We start from the raw sequence: 9671 nt of genomic DNA, 5'->3' as shown, positions 1-9671 counted from the left end.
GGATTTATTCTTCACCTGAACATATGTATTCTTGTGCCCACGTATTCCTTCCCTGCTTCTCTCTACTGTCCCCTCTCCCCACGCTCTGGAGCCCCCCTCAACTCCTCCTTCCGCAGGGGTCTCTTGTGGGATGTGACTGACAGCAGTCATGGAGTCACACCCGTGGGTCTCAGGAAACTGAAGCATTTAGGGTTGGAATCTTGGTGACACTAGGTTCTAAAAGGCCTCCCTCTTGCGGTGCTGGGGAGAACTCACAGGAGCCAACCAAGGGAGCCCTTGGGGCTGAGAACCTCATGGTCACTTGTGAAAGGCAGGAATTTAGGGTCCAGAAATAGGAGACTCCCTTCTGAAGACAGCCCACTACCACAGAGTTTATCAAACATTTACAGAGCCCCTCCTCTGAGCTGGGCACTGGGGGGTGCCAGAAACCGTACGTTCTGGAGAAGAAAGAGAGACAAGTACAGAAGTGATGTTGCTAAAATGTAAAATGGAGTCTTTGCCAGAGAAGGGCAGTTGGGTGGGGAAGGAGACAGAGATGGCCACCTGAAGGAAACAGCTCTGAGCAAATGTTTGAAGGACAGAAGGTGTTTATGAAGGGACTTTGGTGACATGCTGCTGGGTGTGGAGAGTGGAGCCCACCTCTTCAGCAAGTGTCAGTCACAGAATGCACCACTAGTCCCGTGAGCGCTTTGCGTGAAAAAACATTCCCTGGTCAGATCTGTTTGGGAAGTACTCCTTCCTTCCCCCCTCTTCCAGAAGTTCCCAATGTGCATTATACGAAAGGCTCCAAAAAGTCCTGCAGGAAGAAACTTGATGTTGAACTTTATTTCCTAGGCTGATTTGGCTTGGCACCCTATGTGTATGTACACGTGCATGTGTCTGTGTGTAGGTGTATATATGAGAAACCCTGAGGAAATCCCATGGAGCACACGTCCCACGGGATACCTTTGGGCAGTGCTGGCCTGAGGGACAACAGTGCATTGCAAGCAGGGGCCACGGGGGTATCCCACCTGGCACTGTGGTGAACTCTTCGCTGATCTCTTTTTCAGGAAATCAGAGAGATGGTGGCTCCTGTATTAAAAAGCTTCCAAGCTGAGGTAAGACCCAAGGCCCATGGCATGGCACAGAAACATTCCCTGCTTCCCTTTCCTGTCCCCCCTGGAGTTGCCAGAGGAAGCCAGCAGCCTCTGGCAGCTTGGGAGAAACCTGCCCATCCCCACTGCAAACTCCACCCCATTCTTTCCAGATCAGCCAGTGGTGACATGATCAGAACGGGTTCTCTGTTCTGTTGGATGGGATTCTGTGTCTGGCCCCAAGAAATCTCCCTTTCCCTAGACTTTGTCCAGCCTTACAGCAGCTCTGCTATATACAGTTTCTGTGACCTTGAACAAACCACCTCACCTTCCAGGCTTGGTTTCCCATTTTTAAAATCAAGAGGTTTGAAGTCGGTGACTTTTGCTGTCCCCTGGCATTCTGCTTGGCTTTGATTCTCTAAAGTGGTCTTGCAGAGAAGTCCAAGTAGTCACCAGCCCACCCTGAAATCCTCTCTACTGACCCACCATCTGAGTATAAAACCAACCCTATTAACGTTCTCTCCTGACAACGCATTGGTCCCGATTTCCTTCGTCAGTAGCTGGGTTGTCTTCAGCCGGTTATTTCTCTGGCCTTCTGGAGCTCTGTCACGGGGCTGAACCTCCCCCACTCCTCTTGGCTTGACTTTGCGACCAGGATTCTGAAAATGTCCACTTGTCCTGCTGGCAAGGGAGGCAGGTGGGGAAGAGAATGGAGTTACGCTGAGGCAGGGTAGTGGAAGGGGAAGCCGTTTGTCAAATGTTCCATCTTCAGGGGGGCTCTTCTCAGTCTCCCTGGATTTAGGCAGGACCTGGGAAGGATTGGCCCTTCTCCGAGCTCTCCGGTGGAGATGTGTTTTAAGTCTGTCGTCCGCCAAGCGCCACATTACTTTAAATCTGTCTCTTTGGAACCGCGTAAGCGCATAAGGCAATATTAAAGTAAACAATAACTAGATTTACACAAATGTCGCTGATTTCCATATTTTTCATCCCTTCATTTTATTACTCAGTTGACTGATGTGCTTATTTATTTATAGGGCCATCCAGTATTGATTCATTTGGTTGTGAGGTGCCTGATCTGAAAGGGGATGGCGGCGGGCTGGGGCGGGAGCTGGGGGGACATACCAGAAAGACCAATATTGTTGGGAATTTGTTGTCATGGCTTTGTGTTTTTAAAAAAGAGGTTCCCATCTGCCAGGCCCTGGTCCCATGAGGGGCTCTCAGCACACAAGCCCTCTCAGGCAGCTGATCCCTCAGGGCAGCCCAGAGATAGGCACCGAGCGTCACTTTCTCAGCTGTGCCCTTGATTCGGCTGGTATGGACAGAGCTTCTCTTAGCCACTTAAAGCCTCAGTTTCCCTATGTGTTCATGGGAATAAAGACACCCCCGATCTTTTCTGTGTTGTTTAAGAACCGAGAAATAATGCAATGCCTGGCACACAGAGAGCTGCCGGGCAGTAAAGAGCAGACTCCGGAGCCAACCTGGGTTTGAACCCTGCCTCTGCCGGCTCCTCACTGTTTGACCGTAGACAAGTTCCTTAGCCTCTCTGTGACTTTGTCTTCTTATCTGTAAAACTGGGTAATAATTCTATCTCCTTCATAGGGTCATGACTGAAGAAGAGCAGCGTGCTTAGAACATTGCTTTATTTTAGTGGTCCTGGTTATTTTATTATTCCTGTTATCCATCACCTCCAGTGCCTCTGCTAGTCTTGGGCTGGAATCTACCTCTTTCCTGAGTATGTGTTCAAGGCTTTTCTCCAAAAGAGGGGGCTTGCTATCCCTGAAGGAAACAGCCGTGACTTACATCACCTTTTTTTTTTTTTTTAAGATTTTATTTATTTATTTGACAGAGAGAGCGATCACAAGTAAGCAGAGCAGCAGGCAGAGAGAGAGGGAAGCAGGCTCCCCGCCGAGAAGAGAGCCCGATGCCGGGCTTGATCCCAGGACCCTGAGATCATGACCTGAGCTGAAGGCAGAGGCTTAACCCACTGAGCCACCCAGGCGCCCCACATCACCTTTTCAATAGGAGAAAGAGTTCAGTGTTAACGTTTGGATAATGATCCAGAGAATACCCCAGTGCCACGTGGCAGAAAGCTCGTGCAAATCAGACTGAGACCGGCCTGGCCTGAATCTCAGTCCTGCTGCTTCCCTAGCTGTGTGGCTGGGGAGAGGTTCCTTAACCTCTCTGAGCTTCAGCTTTTCTCCTCTGACAAATGGAGTTAGCAGTAAGGTTTCAAAGAATGAAGGGTAGAGGCAGTTGACACAGTGTCTGGTATTCAGTAACTCACTGAGAGAGAGAAAGTTTTAGTGGGTCGGAAAGGGAAGACGAAGCTGAATTCTCATTTCCAAAACTATGTGGCATGTTGAATTTGCACTGTTTTAATAGCTGAGGATCTCCAAATAACTTCGTTAATTTTCTTAAGAGGGCTTTTCATCGTCCCTTTAATGTACCAAAAAGACTACATTTGTCTGGAGTTTTATTCCTGAAACCCCTGCTTTCCTGATGATCTATTGACTAATCCGTCGCAGCTGCTAGGTCCCTCCCCGTGCCTCAGGGGAGAAACGGCGCCAAAGAAAGGTGTTAATAAAAAGCATCTTCTTCGTCCAGAACAAACTGCTCACGCACAAGCCGTTTATAATCCAAATTTGATTTTCATTTTAATTTTTTTAATGAGGGTTCATCCTTTATGCCGCTTCCCTCTCGCGATCCACCAGGCTCCAGGCTCAGAGCTGAGGATTCCCAAGTGGACATTAATCACCTCCCAGGAATATTCCCTGAGGCAAACACCATCTCAAGTCACATAAAGTAGCCCATAAAACGCCAGGGCTGAATATCATACCCGTCATTCCTTCTTCCCCAGTGTGAGCCTCTTGTTGAAATATAACATGTTCAAGTTCATTCCTTAATTTCACTTCACCGGTCGTGGCGTATAAAGAATCTGGGCATCCTCTTTATCTCTTCATTCTGTACGTGTGTGGCCTTTTTTTTCTTTCTCGTGTGTATGTGTGTGCGTGTGCGTGTGTGTGTCGCGCACTCACGCTGGCGGGAGGGGTGTGGAGAGGAAGTGAATTTGCCCTGCTGTGAATCAAGGAAGGTTTTTCTCTCTGCCTTGATTGCTTAAAGGACAGTCTTGATTCCCCCTGTTCAGGGAAACAAAGACAGCCAGAGAAGGTGGCTTAATGGAGACAGCTTGAAATGGCCAAAGTTTGAATATCCTTGCGCGCAGAGAAAAGAGCAAGACGAAAGCCCCGCTAATTACAAAAGTTGCTTTATGAAAGATAATTCAAAGCAATAATTTAGCAAACATAATCAAGTCGCACAGATGGGGTTGTTGATGGATGGATTGCAACATGCAATTAGCAGCTCTCGCAGTTACATATCATTAACCCTCCGAGCACAAAAATTATTTTCTCATTATTAGTTGAAAAGGTAAAATTAAGCTGACTAGACAGTAAAGGAACAAACTACAATTAATTACCTTCATTTATTACAGTCATTATTTTAAACTTATTTTTACTTGGAGAGCGAGATGAAAACATCTAAATTAAAAGTTTTGTTATGCTAAACCAGAGGTGAAACTTTTCTAAGGAGTGTGTGTGCTGGCCCAACCAGGAAGACAGCAGGGCCACTGCAAGGTGCAAGGTTTTTTTTTTCTCTCTGCTTCCTTCTTCTTCCACCAGGAAGGGAATGTGGCCTGTGAGATAGAAAACCCTTTGGCGGAGTCAGAACAGACACATTAACCAGGGCCTGATGGAAACACTGCCGTTTGAGACCCATGGGGGCTGCTGCTTCCTGTGACCCCCCAGGGTCTGACACCCAGGGCCTGAGTCCCACCCAAACACTGACAAACTTACGTGACATTGGCAGGTGCCTTCACGTCTCTGAGCCACTGTTTCCTCATGACAGCTCCTAGGATTGCGTGAGTTCAGTGAGATCCTCTGTCAGAGGCTGGCGAGTCATTGGTTCTCATCATGGAGGGGGGTGTTTGGTGGCAAGGAGCCAAGATATGCTCTCTCTGTCCTCTCAGGACCCAAGGGAGTTTGTGCGGCATGACCACCCTCTCAGAGCTTAGAGATGAGACCGAGGTACCACTTATAAGAGACATACTCATCATTGGTTGAATCCCTGCAATCACTTCTTCACTCAACAAACCTTTACGTAATCCCTATTGCATACCAGGTAGTGTTCTAGGTGCTGGACACAGTGAAGGTCCTGACTTGGCAATCAACTAGATGCTTCTTGATGTGGGGGAGGGCAAGTATTTGTGTCAGTCCCAGAAGGCCGCATTTCTAATGGGCGCCTCACAGGTCCACTTAACAGATACTCCTGGAACCTTTACTATGTGCCAGGCTGCAAGCGAAAGCTGTGGAAGGTCCAGAGATGGTGAGATACCATCGCTGCCCTTAAGGAATGTCACGAGGGGTTCATTCAGTCCCTGTGATCGAAATAATGCCCAGTCATGTCAAGAGCTCATGGGAGGCCTCTTGATTCCTCCCAGAGCTTCTGCTTCTTTGCTGAACCTCACACACTACCTCCCAGGCCCTGCATAACTGCATTCTGTCTGGCATTCCCCCACAAGAGATGGAGCTTGTGTTTCCATTCTTTGAATTCGCCTGATGGAGGTGACCCTCTGCCAGTAGCAGGTGGAGGCCTTCAGCAGACTGGCAGTGCTATCTCTTGCCTCTTCTAGCCCCACCTGTATGTAGGCCCTCAGGGATGAGACTCCATATGCAAGAGAAGATCTGGGAGCACCAAGGCCCCAGCACCAGTCAAGGAGCCATGTTGGCCATCCAGCCCAGTGGAGCCATCAGGCAATGCAGCTGTAGCAGCCACCTGGCTGTGATCGCCTGAGAGATGACAAGAGAACTGCCCAACTGAGCCCCATCAACCCATAAAAGCATGAGAGATAATAAGAAGTAATTGCTCTGGGCCACTCCATTTTGGGGCGGCTGGTTACACAGCAGTAGATCACCAGAATAGCCAGGATTCGCAGAGTGCCAAATTCTTTCCCCTCTTTCCCCTGATGCTCAGCTCTCTTCTGCTTCTCTCCTCTCCCCTCTCTCTTCCACCTTCTCCTCCCCTTTCTCCTCCCCTCCCTCAGCCTTTTAGCAGATTTCAGCCTTCTCAAAACATTTCCCCCAGCACCAAGTTCTTCGGCGTTCATCTCTGGAGAGCACAGCCACCCCGCCGCCACCCCCCCCGCCCCTCCAATTCCAGAGGGAGAGGGCCGGTTGCTCCCAGAGCAAAGTGCCTGATGTTGCCCTGCAGACGCCCAGGTGGGGAGTGTCAACAGTTTGGAAGATTTTGTCTCTTCTCCTTTGTGTTTCTTCTGATGGGATTGAGGTACAACTCTGAGACAAACCCCATGGCTAAAGGAGTCTAGAGCAGACCCAGTGGAAGGTTTGTGTATGGAGGAGCAGAGAGGTAGTGTTGAAATAGAGATTTGCAAGAAAGCAAAAGATGGAGTCTCCCTGCCTCCCCTGCAGCTCATGTAGGTGGCAAAGCAGAGCACTGTGACCTCCAGCTTGATGGCTCTGCCTCTGTGGATGTTTGTTGGGTGAGTGGACAATTTAGTCAATCACGAAGCAAGTAAATATGTTTAACTGTAGTCCGTTCAGATATCCTCTACTATGTCATCTCTGAAGTGGGATGGGGACGCTTATCCCCCAATTCACATGGGATGAGGGGTGCCACAATGGTCAGAGATATAAGATATTATGACCTGCTGTAGTTCGAAGCTTTCCAGAACCTTCCCTGCAGGCCTCACCAAGGCCAAAGGTGCCAACATTGTCTCCCTTGAGTCCCTCTCATTTTGAGATGGGCACACAACTGGAAATTCCTTCTTTTGCCCACATCGGCTTGCCAGATCTTGTGGTTGATCAGACCTGGGCCACGATGCCCATGGTGTCACCTCCTGATCTGGGTGACACTAAAGCCTCATTGTCCACTGTTATCATTTAGTAAGCAGCCAGCCTTGGCACTAAAGGTGAACCTTGCATTTGTTAGAGAAGTCTCTCCACGTGACTTTCCTTGCACATCTACTATATGCTGCACACTTTCTAATGGTTATGTCATGTGTTTTCCATAATATGTCTGTCAGGGAGAGGTTCTGTGATTATTCCCTTTTACGTTTGAGGAAACCAAGGGCTCACAGAGGAGGTGGCCAGCACCCATCCAGTGCCTCGGTCTGCACCCGTGGCAGGAGGGAAGCATGGGGGCATGGATTCAGGCCCAGGAGGGTGGTGTAGGATGATGAAAGTCCTTAGGGCAGAAACCCCAGGTCATTGGGTCCCACCACTGACTGGCCCCTGCCTGCCTCTCCCATCAGCAAGCGGACAGCCTGACTTGTTCCTGCCTCAGAGTGTTTGTATTTGCTGTTCCCTTTGCCTGGTTCACTCCTTTCAAGTGTCAGATCCTCTGGGAATAAGGAAGCCCTCCCTAACCAACTCCCCACCCCCGCCACCTTTCACAGCACAGCCCTTACCCAGCAGAACATTTCCAGGTGCCAGATCATTCAGGCCTTGGGGCTGCTTCCAGGGCTTTGGCTCTGACTTAGAATTGGGTGGGAGCCATAGGAGACTTTAGAGCAGATGAGGTCAGACTCAGGTTTCAATAGGATCCTTCCCAACTGCTAATCAAGTGGCATGAGGTAGGGTGTGCTTGGCCTTTCAGAGATGACTGAGAGGAGGAGACTGTGCCTCTTGTACCCTCTACCTGAACCCCTTATTCACCACCTCCATCCAGTGCCCAAAGCCTGAAATCATTGTTGGCTTGAAGGAACACCACCTGTTCCAGCCCCAAACGCTGAGTATCTTTTTTCCCTCCCAGGCACTCATGGGCAGGGAAGGAGGTCCTAACCCAGGACAAGATTTCAAGGAGGTCAATCTGTGTTCCTGCAGCCAAGCTGCCTGAGAAGGCATGGTAGGGTTCCTCATGGCTCAGCTCACCTAAGATAGACCTGTCTCTGCCTGCCCGGGGCCACAATCCCCCAGGCGGCCCTACAAGCCATGTTGTAACTTGGTTCCTATGCTCTCCTCTTGTTCTGTATGTACCTACAGGACTCTTGCCCTTCCCTTTGAGCTGAAATTTAATTACAGCGCCCCCCTTTTTTGGCCTTTTTACATTGTTTGCTCTTCCAGCTATCTTTGCTCTCCTAATTCCCTTGCTCCCCAAACTACCCTTTGTCAAGAGGCTCTGAGCACTGGCATGACCGTTTGTAAGTGAGGTTTATTAGGGCCACAACTGACATTAGATGCATGTAGTCTTGACCAGCCAGCAAGATCAGGAAGAAATGGCCTCGCTAACCAGAACCCACTGAGAAAGACAAGCACTAGGGGGCAGGCATGGACTCTGGAGCCAGGTTGGCACTAACTTACTTCCTAGCTCTCTGCTTCCTGGCTGTGTGTCCCTGGGCAAGTCACTCAGTCTCTTTGGACCTCAGTTTTCTTGCTTTTCTTGGAAATAATAATAATACCCACCTAATGGGACTGATGCGAGGGTTGAGCCGATACTTGAAAAGCCCCGGGAATAAAGCCCAGTGCATAGTGTGCACTCCTTGAACATAAGTCGGCATTCCACATGGGTGAGCTGAGACTTGTGTCATCACGTTTATTCTTCCCACAAGCCTCATGTGTAGGCTTCTGGTCTCACCCATTTCTCACGTGAGGTCACTGAGGCTCAGCAGCCAGCAGATTTACTGAGCCTTTAGCAAAGTGTCTCATGCGTCCTTACCTGTCAGCAGCAGGTGAGAGAGGCGCTGCTGGTATCGGCCCCTCTTCCAGGTGAGACGTGGGTTGCTGGCCTGAGCTCACTTAGCTCTTCACCAGCAGGGCAGAGGATGGGAGAGGCAAACCTCAGCTTGAAGGGCTGAACAGAGGCCTGGAGCTGCAGGAAGCACTGAAGATATAAATTCTAGATTGAGGGCTAAAATTGGACACCTGCAGGTGGTTAGGGCCAGGGAGGGCCTCATTGCTCAGCCAGATGCTTGCCTTTCAGATGTGACCTCACTGAGCTTTTTCAGCTAGAATCCACTAGGGAAGCCTGACCCATCACAGGAGCTGGGATTCAAACCCAGGTCTGCACACCCAGCCCAGAGTGTGGCATATAGTAATTGCTCAGTAAACAGGGTGTCGCTTACAAGATGCAGTGAGGGCTTCCATCCCTCCCACTGCCCTTTGGCTTGCACACATGCACACACATTCCCAACCGTCTCCTCTTTGATGACTTAATAATCATGATGGTGAGATCCTGCTTGGCTCCCATAACGAGTCTTGCCCCTTTGGCTTTACCCTGCCCAGCTTGGGGTAAAACTCAGAATGAGCTAAACATCTTTCTGAATTTAATATTAAGAACCCGCCAAAGCGTCATTGAATCTGTCACGCTGCATTACAACCAAATTAAGAACCAGCAGCGATCCTCTTTCACTCGGTATCATATGCCTTATAAAGTAAATTATTAATGCTTTTTTCCCCCCAGTTAAGCAGTTATTTGCAGTTGTTCCGGGTATTTCTCATTAGAAATAACATCATCTAAAGAACGATATTGATTGATTTTTTTTAATCTTGGAATCATGGACGTGAACCACATATTTATATGACATTC

The 9671-nt window shown here is 49.2% G+C and overlaps 1 protein-coding gene across 4 annotated transcripts in view; it reads left to right on the top strand.

The window, feature by feature from the left end:
• Positions 1 to 9671, top strand: part of CUX2 (cut like homeobox 2) — a 254098-nt gene that overhangs the window by 159185 nt on the left and 85242 nt on the right. For 2 of the 4 annotated variants that reach the window (XM_032876291.1, XM_032876293.1), the window contains exon 3: positions 1050 to 1097. The exons of the other annotated variants lie outside the window; for them this stretch is intronic. In XM_032876291.1, the coding sequence (XP_032732182.1) occupies positions 1050 to 1097 (48 nt within the window). The remainder of the gene's footprint in view (positions 1 to 1049; positions 1098 to 9671) is intronic. 4 annotated transcript variants of the gene reach the window in all.

Source organism: Lontra canadensis, unplaced genomic scaffold (assembly GCF_010015895.1).
Source record: "Lontra canadensis isolate GAN:19392208 unplaced genomic scaffold, GSC_riverotter_1.0 scaffold58, whole genome shotgun sequence".
NCBI lineage: Eukaryota > Metazoa > Chordata > Mammalia > Carnivora > Mustelidae > Lontra > Lontra canadensis.
Note: the sequence above shows the minus strand (reverse complement) of the source record. Positions and strands in the feature narration are given on the sequence as shown.